Source organism: Daphnia carinata, chromosome 6 (genome assembly GCF_022539665.2).
Source record: "Daphnia carinata strain CSIRO-1 chromosome 6, CSIRO_AGI_Dcar_HiC_V3, whole genome shotgun sequence".
NCBI lineage: Eukaryota > Metazoa > Arthropoda > Branchiopoda > Diplostraca > Daphniidae > Daphnia > Daphnia carinata.
This window is the reverse complement of record NC_081336.1, coordinates 9,946,631-9,964,475: the sequence shown is the minus strand read 5'-3', so window position 1 is coordinate 9,964,475 and position 17,845 is coordinate 9,946,631. Positions and strand designations below refer to the sequence as shown.

General features: G+C 38.5%; 1 protein-coding gene and 3 long non-coding RNA genes across 4 annotated transcripts; 3 read left to right on the top strand and 1 right to left on the bottom strand.

Moving 5' to 3' along the window:
- The first annotated feature begins 877 nt into the window (after window positions 1-877).
- LOC130685621 (uncharacterized) lies at window positions 878-1,680 on the top strand. The gene is made up of 3 exons (XR_008999643.2): window positions 878-1,091; window positions 1,152-1,339; window positions 1,564-1,680. It is a non-coding gene; the product is annotated as an uncharacterized LOC130685621 (long non-coding RNA).
- Window positions 1,681-2,380: 700 nt separating this feature from the next.
- On the top strand, window positions 2,381-3,223 carry LOC130685558 (uncharacterized). Its single transcript, XR_008999625.2, has 3 exons — window positions 2,381-2,876; window positions 2,947-3,034; window positions 3,094-3,223. It is a non-coding gene; the product is annotated as an uncharacterized LOC130685558 (long non-coding RNA).
- A 2,127-nt stretch (window positions 3,224-5,350) lies between these two features.
- LOC130687822 (uncharacterized) lies at window positions 5,351-7,832 on the bottom strand. The gene is made up of 9 exons (XR_009421197.1): window positions 7,680-7,832; window positions 7,419-7,616; window positions 7,234-7,358; window positions 6,726-6,950; window positions 6,376-6,653; window positions 6,255-6,320; window positions 5,970-6,143; window positions 5,744-5,860; window positions 5,351-5,685 (listed from the first exon to the last, which is right to left on the bottom strand). It is a non-coding gene; the product is annotated as an uncharacterized LOC130687822 (long non-coding RNA).
- A 3,905-nt stretch (window positions 7,833-11,737) lies between these two features.
- LOC132088090 (serine/threonine-protein phosphatase 6 regulatory ankyrin repeat subunit A-like) lies at window positions 11,738-16,284 on the top strand. Its single transcript, XM_059495793.1, is given in 6 exon segments — window positions 11,738-11,965; window positions 12,030-12,733; window positions 12,808-13,325; window positions 13,393-13,517; window positions 13,584-14,261; window positions 14,263-16,284. Coding segments are annotated over 6 exon segments (3,174 nt in total). The 5' UTR covers window positions 11,738-11,866; the 3' UTR covers window positions 15,313-16,284.
- The last annotated feature ends 1,561 nt before the right edge of the window (window positions 16,285-17,845 follow it).

Sequence of the window (17,845 nt, the reverse complement as noted above, 5' to 3'; positions counted from 1 at the left end):
AGGAAAACAATCAGAGCAGTAAAGAACCTGAGTAAACAATGAAAAAATAATAAGAAAGAAAAAACAATATGTCGAATGATGAATAAAAAACCCAATTTTCTTCGTCATCTAAAAGGCAAATAAGAAACCGCTTTTGCCGGTAGAGCTAACTGCGAGCGTTAACCAATTCCACTAGTCAAATGAAAGAAAATTGCACGTGAAAACAGTATGACCGGCAAACTGGGCAATCTCGCGGACAATCAAATCTGTTCTTGCCAGCTGCGTTGCAATTAAGCAAACCACAAAAAAAAACCAAAACAGAAAAAAAAATTAAAAACACCTACAATCAGAGTCATATGACTCTGCCTACAATAGACTGAAAAAGGCTCTATATCGGAACAGATTCAGCAAATTGGCAACGTGAGTAGTTCACACGAACAGCATAGCCATTTAATAATAGAAGATTTTTATGTTTTTTAAAAACCCTCCTATTATATGACTGACAATGTCTGTCCATTTGTTCTAAGCCAAATCATCTGCTTGTATATAGTTGATTTCATGATTTTTTAAACGGGCAGCCATCTACCGAGAAAAAGCCTCTTTCCCTGGAGTCACAAAGTAAGGTAAAATATCGAAAAAGATGTGTGAACTTAACTTTTGGTGCTTTTTATAGTATGGGGAAGGAGACGTTTCTCGAAGGATTGTCCACAAAGGGGCCGTGGCGGTGGTGGAAGTCGTACCTGCCATGAGGCAAAAAAAAAAAACAACAAAAAACATTGTTAGTGTTCATTTCTAACGAAGAAGAGGGCCATGTAGCAAGGGATTTTCCTTAAGGAGGATGCAATGGTGGCAGCAAGTGTTACAATGTAAACATGAATTGTGTCTTCACAAAAATATTTTATGTTCCAGTGTTCATTGTTTTACCACTAATGTCATGAAGCTGGTTACACCTCGAAAGGCTGTCCGAATCTATTCAGTGAATTGATGGGAGATGTAAAGCCACATGAGCAATGCATTCCGCAAGCTGTGACATGCGATGAAAAGGAACTCTTTAAGGGTTCTGTGGGTTCTGTGGGAAACACTTTAACAATTTTGATATAGTTGTTCTTCAGGTAAGCCATTTGTCAAAAATGTATTTTACGATTTAAAAATATCTATTGGGTTTGCTTTAGGTTACAGGAAAAGATGTACCTCAATACATAACATTATTTGAAGAAGCCTTGGCCTGCGCCAACTACTACTTAAAAACATTAAGAATTCTGGCTACATAAAACCAACACCTGTTCAGAAAGCTTCAGTTGCAGTTATTCTTGCCAAAAGAGATTTAATTGCTTGTGCCGTTACGGGCTCCGGCAAAACGGTAATCCAATTAATTAACGCTGTATAATTTTGAAACCTTGATGCCCTCGTACTGGCTTGATTTGAAGGGGCCGATAGGAACTGGGTAAGTTGAAGTAAAAGTAATTTTGCGTGGGCACGCCGGTGATTACGACTACAATTACGTCCAATTGCGTCTAAGATACTCAACAAACCCTTCGTTATTCGTTGATTAAGTCATCTAAAATTTTACATTTTTTCATGTAGGCGGCGTACTTGGTACTGGTTATGAACATATTGTTAGAACAAGGTGTTGTTGGTGCGTCACATATCATGGTTCAAAAGACAGAAGTTGTAATTGTCGCACTTCCTCGTGAATTATCCTTCATTTTGATTTGTTCATGAATCAAATTCGAATAATCGTTTGTTTGTTTTTTTTCAGGAAAGGGTTTTATTTTTTTTTTTTGCAACCATCTTCGGTATGGAGCTTTAAAACCCTTAATGGTTAACTTTACCTCCAAGACTTGTAAACTTGCTGCTGAAGAAAACGATATCAGGCATTGACAATATGGGTGCAACGTCTGACATAGTTGTTGCTAGTGTGTACGGAAATTATGTACCATCTCGTCGTTTACGTGGACTTGCATGTTTGGTAATTTACAGTATAACATTTCTTTATTTGGTTCTTTCATCATGCGTTTTCGCATTGTTTTGCGTGTTCCGCAATGCAAGGAGGAAATCGGATACCCGTCCACCATATCTAGTTCTATCAGTATGAGGAACCCCGTTATCGTTATCGTAGGATCGATATTAAGATGGACAGTTTATCAGAAGAGAGCGTGCCGCGCCTCGTCGTTTACGTTGCCCTACCGTCCGTCAGGCCAGAACACGGTCAACTGGTCCCGGGGTAATGCGAAAAGCTCGGACACGTCCGTGTTAGTGACTAGAAGGTGCATGGGTGTCCATCGTTTTAATTAAAAACCCAACAAACAATTGTATTTTGGGTCTGTTTTCGTGGTAGAAAAGTCGGCGCATTCATATAGTATTGACATAATAACCATTTTCTGCTTTTTTATAACGACATTAGGAAGGTGGATATGTTGCCGTCTCAAATGAAATCGACGTGATTCAAGTGGCTTCCATCATTAACTTATACAATGTTCAGTTGCAGCAAAATGTTGTCTTATACGAGGCAGCCTTCTTCGAATTTGCTTACGAGCATCGCACCGTTGACGGATACGAGTTGAACGAATTGCTCAAGGCTTACCGGTGTTCTTTCAGCACGCTTTTTACGACGCTCGTGGAAAGATGGTACACAGCGTTTGTGATTTCTTGTCGGCTGTCTTTTACATCACCGTAGCATATGGTAACGTAATGTACAGAAACTACCGAAGATGAATGCCGCTTCATCTAAAATTTTATGTGTCCATTAAGTGTATATCTATATTGCTTTGATGTCCTCATAACAAATCTGTTCAACATAAATGCAGGCAAATGGTTACTAGCTCCACTTCCAAATACTAACAGAAAAACTGGAAAACGTAGGAATGAAAGCAAAATAACGAGACAGACACGGAAAAGTAAGAAAGCAAAAATTAAATGAGTCTACCTCAAAATACCCCACATTTTTGTAACTGAATTTCTTGTTAGCTAACGGGTAACCGCAGCAAATGTGATGTGTCAAAGTAAAGCACGCCATCAGTGCCAGTAACGAGGCTGCTTCACTTTTGTACGCAAGGTATGTTTTGTATTAATTTATGTCTTATCACGTTTTTGTTGAACTAAATCTCTTAACAGAAGAAAGGGTGAGACAGTTGCGGAAGTAGAGAATGGACCGGGCAAATCAACACTGGCAGAAACTGGTGAGACCATTGCAGTAAACGGCGTTAACAAACAGCAACGATTGTGCTTTATTGTTATATGTGTGCATGTACTGTTTCCATCGTTTTTTAACAGTGTTTTATATGGTTCGCAAAATATTTTCTGGTGGCATGTGTCTCTTGTTGTTTGTAAATTAGGATAACAGATGGCGCTACTGTTGCTTCTGTTATGTGGGAAAACAACGTGTTACAGGTGAAACCCATATCCGAAAATTCGTGATGCAAATTTCCCATTGATAAGTTTGGTCAAATTGAATGGTGTGGACATTAGGTATTGCAAGTTTTTTATTATTTTCTGTGTTACTGAAGTGAGAAACATAAAGTGGAGTATTTTTGTGCAACGCGTAAACTTGCAATTAGCTAGGCCAGCTATGAAATCCAAAAGCTATTTGCAACCTACTATATTTACAATGGATCATGCTATTCAGTTGCACTGCATTGAGAGGTATTAAAAATGAATTACCATTCAGAATCCAATAGCTGTGATTCTGGTTTTCAGATGTAGTTGGTGAAACGTTAATAACTAAGGATACTGACCACGAAGAAAAATTAGAAATGGCACAAGCCATATGAGTTGGGATACCACCATGCCAATTACATCATTCTGCTACTCTTCGTTCATCATGTCATTCAGTTATGTGTGAAAAGTGCACTATATGTAGTGTTTCAAATCATTTCTACATAGCCCATTAAAGGGCAGGATTTTGTGTTGTGAAGTATGGTATTTGACTTAGATTTTGTCAATCTGTATCCCATTGTCATGGTTATGCTTTTATTTCTAGCTCGAGGATCTAAAACTCAAAAGGATGCTGTTTGCAAAAAAAAAGATAACCAACAATGCAAAATCAATGGATTGGATACCTCACGTCATTCTTTGACTCTTTGCAAACTCATCATCTCATCAGTCTCAATCTGGTAGAAGAAGTCTGTTCCTCTATATAGTGATGTCAATGGTTAACAAACAATATTTTTGCAGCACCCTGGCACGGGCCTGTCGCCCCGTCTTCGTCTCGCCCGTCGCCCCGTCTTCTCTTCGCCCATCGCGCCATCATCGCCTCGCCCGTCGCCTCGTGGTTGCCACGTCATCGCCTGTTTTTCATGGTATCGTTGTATGTTTTTTTCTTAGTCCAACACGTATTGCTAAATTCACTCTAATCCGTATTCCAATTTCACGTTTTCCTTATCAATTAATTTCACGTTCTTCAGCTTGATCAACGCGAAGATCGTCGTCGGAAGAACAGTGACATCAGCTACGAATCTTCTCCATCCTATGATGACAGTCAGCCATTGATTCCCTTCCAGCAACATCAGCAGCGGTAAGGAGAATTTCTCATTTTTCTTTTATTTTCTATGGGGAAAGAAAAAAGCAAAAAAAAAAAAACAAAAAACAAAATCAAAAACAAAACAAAGAAAAAAAAACAAGTTTTATAGTTCTGTTGTCGTGCAAAGTGGCTGTGTATGTTGTGATGCACGCTTTTCGATTTAGATAAAAATGGTGGATTTTTCCATGTTTGTTTTGTTCTTTACGTAAAAACAAATACACAACGTTGTTTGAACTCTGTTTTGTGGTGCGGCAATTGTTTATTTGAACGCTAAATCCGTCATTGCCACCACAGACAATTGGCAGGCAGAAAAAAACGAAAAGGAAAAAAAAACGAAGTCGGTTCTGTCAAACGAACACCTGGGTACAACTGATGGTGTGACAGAAAAACCTCCATCAGAGAAAAAATGGGTAATCGGGTATCTTAGGTATTGGAATTCGGAAAGGTAAGTGGCCTAGGTCTTGGCTTCGATATTTTGAGCCAGTGAATGGTCATGAAACAAAAAGGAGGCTTGTTTTTTTTTTCCAAGTTCAAACCGTATTCCTAAATTCACTATTAGTATTAGTAGAATATAAACATGTGAAATAGCTCAATGGTAGAGCATCGGCTTAAGAAGCCGAAGGTCTAGTGTTCAATACTCAGATAAGCTAGGCACACTTTTTTCTTCATAGCACACGTTTATTTGTCGAAATAACGAAAAATGGCAAAAAAAGGGAAAAATTCTTTTTCCTCGACGATCGGTAGCATCCCAGAATTTTTTCTGGGACGACCACGCCAGCATTCCACATTTTTCTCGGCGCCAAGCAATATTAACCATACTGAGATTCGAACCACAGACCTTTCGCACTGTAGGAAAGCATGCTACCAATATGCCATAACTGTCTCTACATGGTTAGTTATAGATTTTGAAAGCTATGTAGTTAAACGTTAAATTAAAAAAAAAAAATAACCCACTAAAGAGAGAAGAATAATATAAAATATTCCCATTTCCTGTTTCCTTAAACAAAATGAATATTTTATCTATTCAGGTAAATAGGTTGGCAAAATAACCACGTAATCAAATTTTCAAACAGACATTGCAAATTCCAAGATGTTCTTGGATACGAATTTTGGTTAATTACATTGAGTTAATGCCAACTCTCTTCAACTTCAGTGGGCAAGGCAGCAAATCCAGGTTTATCGCCGAACTGCGCATAGATTAAATTACATCTACAAGTAATAAAAACTACCTAGGTCCTAACTTACTCGGCGCATATCTCGACTAGCAAAACCCCCTTGGGTCGAAGGGGCGCTAAAGTCGTAACCCCTTCCACGCACGCCTGGGACTATCGCTTGCATGAAAGGCGGTACATCACCGTTGGACTTAAAAAAAAAAAAAAAAAAAAAAAAAAAAAAAAGTACGCAGGATTATTAATTACGAACACAAGGGCAGAGAAATATAATTAGATGTCAGACTGGAGTAGGTTCTTACCTTAGTTAACAAACAGACAAACTTTCCAGCGTTAGGGCCATCTCTTTCTTCGTCAAACAACCTTATTTGATTTTCAGACATTTCCCACGCGGCCCGTTCGACCAACACGATGAACACACTCGTCAATATCAGTTGGTAAGTCATAATTTACGACATCGTTGACGCCGGCAATATCTAGGAAAAACAATGCAAACATCAAATACGTAAAAAACGAACGAAGAACCCATAAAACATTAACTAAACTACAGGCAGCAACATTAGTGGCCACGAGAATATTCCTAATACCATTTTTAAGTCACAAGTCGCTTGCTCACGCTGACTCAGAAGACGATCACCATGGATGCTGGTAGACTAGACATATAAAGTTAAGACACTTTATCCAATTCACAACAGGTTTAATTCTTACTTGTAAGTTGTTATGGCAGAAAAATGCAGCGATGAAATCCGGCGTCTTTTTGCTGTTATCAAAAACGATAGTCTTGGCATCACCGAGATCTTGTAAAACTTCGATCAGCTTACTCTCTTATCTCTTTTCGAGCACTGAAAAAACAGCTTTTCAACATCTCGATTGGTGCCACCGACAATGCCTGTTGTAACGAATACGTAGTCTTCCATGTAAGTCGCAGCCAGCGCTTGTACTTCATCTGGGAATGTCGCCGAAAACATAAAAGCACGACGGATTCCCTACAGAGAAACAAATAGTATCATATTAGTCAAATCTTGAGTCGCCCCGCGGTCGCGACAAGAATATTGCACCCAGCTTGAAGATTTGACATTTGATGGCTCGTGACAGTTCCTCCATATATAATCAGACTTGAAAACCGAATTGTAGGATAATTTACACGCCTTCCGTTAAATTTGAATGGCCCATTCACCAGTGGGTGCGACAATTACAACTTCTGGCTTTTGAACCATGGCATGAGACGCACCAGCAACACCTTGTTCTAACAATATGTTCAAAACCGGTACCAAGTATGCCACCTCCATGAAAAAATTTAAAATTTTTAGATGATTTAATCAACGAATAACACGAAGGGTTTGTTGAGTATCTTAGATGCAATTGGACTTTTTAGTAGTCGCAACAAACGGCGTGCCTACTCATAATTACTTTTACTTCAACTTACCCAGTTCCTACTGACACATTCAAATGAAGTCAGTACGAGGGCATCAAAGTTTCAAAATTAAACAGCGTTAATTAATTGGACTACCGTTTTGCCGGAGCCCGTGACAACACAAGCAATTAAATCACTTTTGGCAAGAATACCTGCAACTGAAGCTTTCTGAACACGTGTTGGTTTTATGCAGCCAGAATTTTTTATGTTTTGAAGTAGTAGTTGGCGCAGCTTCTTCGAAAGATGTTATGTATTGAGATACATCTTTTCCTGTAACCTAAAGCAAACCCAATAGATATTTTTAAATCGTAAAATACATTTTCGAGAAAGGGCTTACTTGGAGCACGACTTTATCAAAACTGTTAAAGCGTTTCCCACAGACGATGCCCTTAAAGAATTCCTTTTCATCGCATGTCACAGCTTCCGGAATGTATTTCTTACGCGGCTCTACATCTCCCATCAATTCACTGAATAGATTCGGACAGCCTTTCGAGGTGCAACCAGCTTCATGACATTAGGGGTAAAACAACGAACCCTGGAACACAAAATATTTTTGTGAAGATAAAATTCATGTTTACATAATAACACTTGATGCCACCATTGCATCCTCCTTGAGGAAAATCCCTTGCTACATGGCCCTCTTCTTCGTTAAAAATGGACACTAAAAATGTTTTCTTGTTTTTTTTTGCCTCATGGCAGGTACGACTTCTACCACCGCCACGGTCCCCTTTTGGACAATCCTTCGAGAAACGTCTCCTTCCCCATACTATAAAAAGCACCAAAAGTTAAGCTCGCACATCTTTTTCGATATTTTATCTTACTTTGTGATGTCAACGGACCACTGCCACCGCCACCGCCCCCACCAGCTCGTAGACACTCTTTGGCTCCTCCTCCACACTGTTAAACAAAACCATATTAAAGTTATCACTGTGAGAATACAAGGAAACATTTACCTTGTGACTAGACAGAAAAAAGGTAGATCAGAATGAAATAAATGTTTGCGCGACAGCAGACTGCACGCGTTAAGCCAATCTAGAAATATGCCTTTTCTTTTGTTAGTGATGAAGATGGAATTTTCTGTCCTATTTGTTTCTGTCATGGACTGTGGGGTCCACAGTTACAAAACTCTACATCAGCAACAATCTTTTCTCAATGTTCAGAAGCTGCAAATGTTGTGAATGGGAAAATTTTTATTAAAAATAATTTTAAAAATAATTGTAACACCAAGCATTATTAAACGACTTGCCCAACTATGGAAACCGATGGAACCACAATGTTTGCCTGCACAATCCTGAAATGATTGAAATGACAAGCTTGGTTCATCTCATTAATTTTAAAGAAGTACAAAGCCTGACTGCATGGTTGAGCAGTTTGGCTTAATGGTTTTTTAAAAATGCATGAAGGTAGCAATAACCATTATCTGAATGTGCCTGTCATGCTTACTTTTAAGGACACAAGTTACCATCCATAATGGCAAGCACATAAACTCTTCTTGCTTTCATGGTATGACATAAAAATAACAGCAAAGAATAATGCAACAGTAGAATGTGGAAAAATAATATTACCACACATTTATGGTCCTTCTTAATGGCCATCTAGCATGGAGGTGAGAGCACGAGGGCAGATACACCACAGTGTCTGCTTCACAACTTGTGGAATTCTCTAAAATTTAGAAAAAAGGCAATGACTCAGCATGAAAATTATTACTTCTTATAGTTTTTTGTTAATAACGTATCATTCATTTTGTAATTTGAAAAGGAGTTTCAAACATTAGGTATTTTCAAGTTAAAGTTTCGGGTGGTGGTGAATGTTAACAATGTTTTCTTGACGAAACATTCACTAAAGTATTACTTTACCATGGCTGCCTCATGTGTCCAATACTTGGCGAGTCAAATGCACACCACCAACTTCACACACGACAAAGAACTAGAAAATGGCGACTGAAGCCGGCTCACAAAACTGAAGCAACGTTGCGACTTATTTCAAAATGGGCGGCGAATTCAACTTCTGCCATAACTATTTTGTTTTCTCTTGCGCAGGGACACACTATGCAAAAACCAAATTAAAACAAGGAGATGGCTGGTTGTCTTTCGGGTTTACAATGGTAAGTTTTGTATTGTTGGGAAAGATAAATTCACGTTGCGGCTCTCGTGCAGTAGGTGCACCAACATCAGTGACACACACACACTAAAATCCGTGCCAATTGTGAAATACTTAACCAACCGTACCAAAATACGTATTTTTTCAAAATTATTTGGGCGTCGCTCAGAACGAAAATTGGACACGAATTTAAAAAACAAAAATTATAATCAAGTGAGCCTCAACGCATGGATACGTAATGAGGTCCACTTGGGCAAAAAGGTACAGAAGTGAACCCAAAAGACGAATAGAATCCGATATGTAAACAACTTATTCGATTGATAAAAATTATGGGTAAAAGAAAATGAAATTAAAATGGAATAGTTAATTCATTGATCGGCCCTTGAAAAAAAAATCAGACAAACAACTGGGAGAGGGAGTCGAGATCCTAGCGTCTTCTGAAATGCACATGCAAAGCGAAAGCAAAGAAAAAAACATCTACAAGCCTAAAATTGGTGCAGATAACTTTCCCGCTATGAATTGCATTCAAAAGCAAGACCAGCCACCGAAGAACTATCTTGTTTTCACTGGACAAAAAGGCGTGGTTGTTGCATGTGTATTCAGGCTGCAAATTGTCTTTGAATCAACTATCCTTGCCATGGCCGCTCTTTTCTCCTTCTAGTCAGTCATCTAAATAACGCACTACACGAATACCAGTTTACATATTGTTCGGCAGCAATTTATCCACGTAGTTCACTGCTTGAAACTGAACTTGACATTGACTATTTGACACGCCACACATCCTTTGCGAATATCAGTTAAAATAGCAATGATGAAACTGATGATCGCAATTTAGCGCTTTTTCTCTCCCCCCCACCACCCCGACTTCTAAGCAGCATTGCCAATTCACACTATGAACGAAATATAACATATTCTGAAAAATATGGTGTTAAAATGAAAGTAATAAATGAAATTCTGAAACCCGACATACGGTAAACACTGCTACATGGCGACACGTTACCCCACCGAGTGAAGCAGTGCAACCACCAGTTCAATTCTAAGAAAATATGGAACAAACTTACTTACCAGAAAAGAATGGTTCCAGGAGGAGCTGCTAAACATTAACGGCCGAACACTACGGAATTAGCGCCATACTAAAAACATGCTGTACAACTAAAGAAACCAAATCAATTAAGAATCTGCGTAAAACCACAAAACATTAAACTAAAGAAAAATAAACAAACAATAGCAAAGTGTTCCAGCAGTGAATTAACGGATAATCATAAACGTCATACCCGAAAGACGTACCATCATGTGGAACAGACCAGCACGACAAACAAAAAATAATACCTGAGGCGTAAATGGAACACTACGGCGGAAACAGAGACCGATGTCCGTCTACGATGTCATAAACACCAGAAGGACAAAGAAAAAGCCGACAAAATCGCCACAGCAGATCCTGAATATGAACAACACACGGAATAAATCTCCAAGAAAAAATAACTTTTATCGAATGGAAATAACTGACGTCACTGAAGACAATCAATTCTTTCAGCGTGGGACGGAAATACAAACAATCATTCGAACAAGAAAATATGAGGCAATGTGAAAAAAAATGAAACAAAATGCTATTTTTGTGCCAACTGGTAGAGAAATCCTTTCAGTTTTGGACATTCAAATTTCTTCCATGTTGGATGGAAAATCAGCGCTATCCATGTTCCTTTTTCAATCAATAAAATAAATGTTTAAAAGATTGGGTGCCAAAAAGCGTCAACACGTAAACATAAGTGGATTGGCTAACAATAAATTCCCGGCTGATAAATAAAAACTTTGTAGAATAGTCAAAATGTGTTAAAAGGAATCTCAATAATATAAAAAATGTGATGAAATATAATTAACCGGTTAATGCAGTTCATTTTGCCGGAACGCGATTAACGGAATCAGTGGAATCGTGAATTTAGAACGGGGAATGTCCTCTGCTAAGAGGGCAAGCAAAAGATAAATTAAAAAAACCAAACAAATAAAGGGGAGGCAAGATGAGGCAGGCACTTGGTAATTCATACGGGTAATGGCGCATTGTCGGTCATGACTACATGAAGATAAGCACATTGTTATCGTGGTAATACCACGATAATGAATACATCTACAACCAAAAATGGAAATATTTCATATTCAGCAATCACCAAAGGAAACGTTATAAATGAATAAAACAATAAAAACAAGGCAAGGGTGATTGATTCTTTAACTTAATAATATAGAGCCAATGATGGGAAACGGAATGCCATTTTTATTCAGGATCGAAAAGTTCATCATTATTTTTTGTTGTTCTCGAATCGTTGTGTAAGAGACGCATTTCTCTACTGATAAACCTGGCTAGTAGATAACACTGTATTGCTACAAGGATTTCGAGGCAATGACGAGTACTAACGCTAGGATTAGGTTGTAACTTTACTCGAAATGGGACAATCACGTGTAAACCGAATGGACGTCTCTGATAAACATCTTCTGCCCAAAGCCAATCATTAGCGGCCAACTGACTGACCATATTGTTGAACTACTCACGATCTTTCTCGTGAATAAGGAAGTATGTGGCGGGCAGGAGTGGTTCAGTCTCGCTTGAGATTGCAGTTGTTCATTTGTGGTCAGATGCAAGTTAGTAAAAGTTGAAATCATCTCGTCTCATTTTCCCCCAAACTGTTGGAAAAAATGTCGAAAAACGACCCCAATGAAAGAATGAGATCGAAAGAAGTCTTCGGAAAAGAAGAACTGGGAAGAGTCTTTCGGTCACACTCGATCAAGGATCAGGTATTATGAATTTAAGGCAAGTCGAGCAATCACATTTAGCACACGTTAATTCCTTACAATTTAGCTCACTGGAAAAGAAAAAGAATTGCTTGAATTGTGTGGGAGTGATTCGCGATTGGATCTAACGGGAAAAATCAAAGAATTAATTCAATTCGGAATTAAACTGAACGCAAAGGACAAAAACGGAATGAATGCGCTCCATCTTTTGTGTCGGTACTATTCAAACGAAAAATTAATCGACGCAATTAAACTCGTAATCGAAAGCGGAATCGACGTGAATGCAAGGGACAACAATGGAATGAATGCCATTCATTATTTGTGTCGATACCATTCAAGCAAAAACTTAATCGACGCAATTCAAATTTTAAATAAATCCGGAATCGACGTGAAGGCAAAAACTAACGATGGATCAAATGCGCTCCATTATTTATGTCGAGACAATTCAAACCCAAATGTGCTCGACGCAGTTAATATTTTGATTGAAGTCGGAGTAGATGTGCAGACAAAGGACAAAGATGGATGGAATGCGTTGTATTATTTGTATAATAAAGATAAGAAGGAAATGAAAATTTGGATCAATCGGGATACTTCTCCAATAGGGAAAGGTGGCTTTGGTATGGTATTTAAAGGGAATTTCGGAGGTCGTGAAGTGGCAGTAAAAAGAGTTCTAATAGATCGTGTCGACAAAAGAGAAGAAGAAGCAATGCTAAAGTTATATCATCCAAACATCGTCAAACTTCTTCACTGTGAAAAAGACAACGACTTCATGTATGACTTTTTTTTCTGGTTTTAAATAACAATAAGATTTAAAAATTGATTTGTTTCTTGTTTTCGTGTTAAAGGTACTACGCATTGGAATTATGTGTCGCTTCGTTAGATCAACTTTTCCTGAAGGAGGATGTTTCCAAAAAATACAATGGACGTATGCCACCTCCAATCAAAATATTCCGTCAATTAGCTACAGGCTTCGCCTACATCCATTCGCAGAAATTAATTCATCGAGACATCAAACCAGAAAATATTCTCATTATGCGAAAGCCTGGAAAATGTGAAGAGATAATAATGAAATTGTCTGATTTTGGACTAGCCAAATGCGTAAACGAAAAGGGACTTCACTCGTGGACTGGAGTGAGAGGAACGAGAACTTGGTACGCACCCGAAGTGCTGGAAAAACTCATCAACGGAAAAAAGGCGGAAAACGCGGAAAAGGCGGATGAGTTTTGGGGCACGGTCAAGAGTGACGTGTTTGTCCTCGGTCTCGTCTTCGGTTATTTTTTTTTAAAGGGAGAGCATCTATTCGGTTCAAGTGAGGAGGAAATTCACAAAAACATAATTAGACATGATCCGGTGAATATGAAAAGTAATCCCAATTTAATACCATATTATTTTACTCTTATATTGATAAACACTTGGTGGCTTAATTCTAGATATTGATGACGAATTGCGCAAATATTATGAGGATGACTTACTAAACAAAATGTTGGAACACGATCCGGATAAAAGAATTAGTTCGAAAGAAGTCGTCGAACAACTGGAACCCATCACGAAAAAGGTAATTTCATTTTTTTTGTAAGTGGGGAAGTAGCAACGTAAACAATCGGAAATCTCTCCAATTTAGCTGGCTGAAAAAGAAGAAGAATTTCGACAACTTTGTGCTCGTGGCTCTTTGTCTGATCTAGTTGGAAGGATCAACGACTTCATTCGCATTGGAATCGATGTGAATGCAAAGGACTCTGATGGAAGGAATGCGCTCCATTATTTGTGTCAATCAAGTTCAAGCCCAAATTTAATCGACGCCATTCAACTCTTAATCCCACTGGGAATTGATGTGAATGCAAACAGCAATTCGGGAAGGAATGCGCTTCATTATTTGTGTGAATCAAATTCAAGCGCAAATTTAATTGGAGCCATTCAACTCTTAATCCAACTGGGAATTGATGTGAATGCAAGGGACGATGATGGACGGAATGCGCTCCATTTTTTGTGTAAATCAAGTTCAAGCCCAAATTTAATTGGAGCCATTCAACTCTTAATCCAACTAGGAATTGATGTGAATGCAAAGGACATATATGGAAGTAGTGCGCTCCATTATTTGTGTGAATCAAATTCAAGCCCAAATTTAATTGACGCCATTCAACTCTTAATCCCACTGGGAATTGATGTGAATGCAAAGGACATTGGTGGATGGAATGCGCTCCATTATTTGTGTAAATCAAATTCAAGCCCAAATTTAATTGGCGCCATTCAACTCTTAATCCAACTGGGAATTGATGTCAATGCAAAGGACATTTATGGGAAGGAATGCGCTCCATTATTTGTGTAAATCAAAATCAAGCCCAAATTTAATTGACGTCATTCAACTCTTAATCCCACCGGGAATTGATGTGAATGCAAAGGACAGATACGGAAAGAATGCGCTACATCTTTTGTGTCAACTAAAGTCAAGCCCTAGTTTAATTGACGCTTCTCAACTCTTAATCAAACTAGGAATTGATGTGAATGCAAAAGACAATTCGAAAATGAATGCGCTCCATTATTTGTGTGGATACAATTCAAGCTCAAATTTAATTGACGCCATTCAACTCTTAATCCAACTGGGAATTGATGTCAATGCAAAGGACTCTAATGGAATGAATGCGCTCTATTATTTGTGTGAATGGAATAAAAGCCCAAATTTAATTGACGCCATTCATCTCTTAATCCAAAAGGGACTTGATGTGAATGCCAAGGACGATTCGGGAAAGAATGCGCTCCATTATTTGTGTCAATTAAAGTCAAGCCCACATTTAATTGACGCCATTCAACTGTTAATCCCACTGGGAATTGATGTGAATGCAAAGAGCACTTCGGGACAGAATGCGCTCCATTATTTTTGTTTATTAAATTCAAGCGCAAATTTAATTGACGCCATTCAACTTTTAATCCCACTGGGAATTGATGTGACTGCAAAAGACAATTTGGGAAGGAATGCGCTCCATTTTTTGTGTGTAAACAATTCAAGCCCAAATTCAATTGACGCCATTCAACTCTTAATCCAAAAGGGAATTGATGTGAATGCAAAGTGCAATTCGGGAGAGAATGCGCTCCATCATTTATGTAAATCAAAGTCAAGCCAAAATTTAATTGACGCCATTAAACTCTTAACCACACTGGGAATTGACGTGAATGCAAAGAACGATAATGGATGGAATGCGCTTCATTATTTGTGTGAATCAAATTCAAGCCCAAATTTAATTGACGCCATTCAACTCTTAATCCAACAGCGAATTGATGTGAATGCAAAGAGCACTTCGGTAGAAGAAATGCGCTCCATTATTTGTGTGAATCAAATTCAAGCCCAAATGTAATTGACGCCATTCAACTTTTAATCCCACTGGGAATTGATGTGAATGCAAAGGACAAGTGGGGAAAGAATGCGCTCCATCTTTTGTGTCAACCAAATTCAAGCGCAAATTTAATTGAAGCCATTCCACTCTTAATACAATTGGGAATTGATGTGAATGCAAAGGACTATTCGGGAAAGAATGCTCTCCATCATTTATGTAAATCAAAGTCAAGCCAAAATTTAATTGACGCCATTCAACTCTTAACCCCACTGGGAATTGATGTGAATGCAAAGGACGATGATGGAATGAATGCGCTCCATTATTTGTGTGAATCAAATTCAAGCCCAAATTTAATTGGCGCCATTCAACTCTTAATCCCACTGGGAATTGATGTGAATGCAAAGGACACTTGGAGAAGGAATGCACTCCATTATTTGTGTAGATCAAATTCAAGCCCAAATTTAATTGACGCCATTCGTCTCTTGATCCAAAAGGGAATCGATGTGATTGCAATGGACGATGAGGAAAGGAATGCGCTGCTTTATTTGTGTACACGGAATTCATGCCCAAATTTGATTGACGCCATTCAACTTTTAATCTCAGTGGGCATTGACGTGAATGCAAAGGACGTTTCGGGAAAGAATGCGCTCCATTATTTGTGTGAATGGAATTCAAGCCCAAATTTAATTGACGCCATTCAACTCTTAATCCAACTGGGAACTCGTGTCATATCCAATGGTCACGATGCACGAATTTATTTACGCCATAATCGTTGGATTTCCAACGAGATCGAAATCCTAAAACTGCTCGACGAAACATTTCTCGTTTGAATCATAACTCATCTCTAGGCGATGCAATGCACTTTAACGACGGAAAATAAAATACGGCGACTGTCGTATACTCGAATTTCTTATACCTTTCACCACTACAAAATTCAAATTTCCTTCTGTCTCACTTCACTTTCAGAAATACACCAGAATAGAACCCCGGAAATGTCCGCATCGCCGAGAGTTTTGCCAATGTATTATTCCTTTACCCCAAGTTGATTGCGACTCATTTGATGATTAAAAATTCTATGTGGGCAAACATCTTTAAAATGAAAGGAAAAATCAAAGCATAAAAACCAGCAGTGTGATTCAATATTGGTTTAACAAGCCTCTTTTCTCTTTGGATAAGTTTTTCATTTCATTTCAAAGTTCTAGCAAAACTCTAACCGAACTGATACATGAAAACAATCAGAGCAGTAAACAGCCTGAGTAACCGCTGAAAAAATAATGATAAAGGAAAAAAAATATCTCGAATGATGAAATAAAACCCCCAGTTTTCCTCGTAATCTAAAGAGAAAATAAGAACCGCTTTTCTTGATAGAGCGAACTGCGAGCGTTAACCAATTCCATTAGTCAAATGAAAGAAAATTGCACGTGAAAACAGTACGACCGGCAAACTGGGCAACCTCGAGAACAATCAAATCTGTTCTTGCCAGCTGCGTTGCAATTTAGCAAACCAAGAAAAAAATATTTAAAACAACTAAAGACTGAAAAAGGCTGTAAACCGATATAGATTTAGCAAATTGACAAAGTGTTTAGTTCACATGAACACCACAGGCATTTAATAATACAAGTATTTAAATAAGTTTTTAAAACCCTCCTACTATATGACATTGTCAGTCCTAACTGGCAATGTGTATCCATTTGTTTTCAGCCGAATCATCTGCTTGTATAAAGTTGATTTTACGATTTTTTAAACGAGCAAACATCTACTGAGAAAATACCACTTTTCCTGGTGTGACTTTCAAAAGTTTGGGGAAACAAAAGGCGAAAAATCAATCAAATGAAGTTGGCAAGAAAGACTTCATCAAACGATTCTGCAAAATCGTCTGATTGGGGAAAACAGCTGTTTCCCCATTTCTGACAAAAACGCAAGCCACTTGCATTGTTCGTCAGTTCGAACAATGCAATGTCAATGATACCCCTCACTCCATGGCGCCATCAAAGCAGAAATGGCGCCAAAATGGCGAAAAATGGCCACAAATAAAAAGGACTGGAAGGCAATGCCGGCCATTTGATGGCGAAAAACGGACGGACGGAATCAGTGCATTCTTACATTGCGTCATTCTCTCTCAAATCAATGAATGGAAAACAAAACGATTGTAATTTGAAAACAAAATCACAGCCAAATAACTGGGAAATGGGAGGGGTTGAGATTTAAGGCCATTCTGAGATGTCACTGCGTGATGATACATGTCTTACGAAAGCAAATAAAATATGTAAAAACTAACCTGGAAAAAGAGCAGAGAACTTCCTCCGTTATGAACTACATTCAAACGCAGCACAGCCATCGATGAACTATCTGGTTTACACTGGGCGATTGGGTCGTGGTTGATGCATTCCCGTCGAGGGCGCCAAATGATTCTCGATCAGCTGACCGTCTCAATAGCAAGTCTACACATTGTTCAGCAGCACTTCATCCAGGTGATCCATTGCCTCAAGTTACACTTGATACATCATCTGATTTGAACACTTAATTGTTTGTCCCCCACCCCAACTCCTCGACA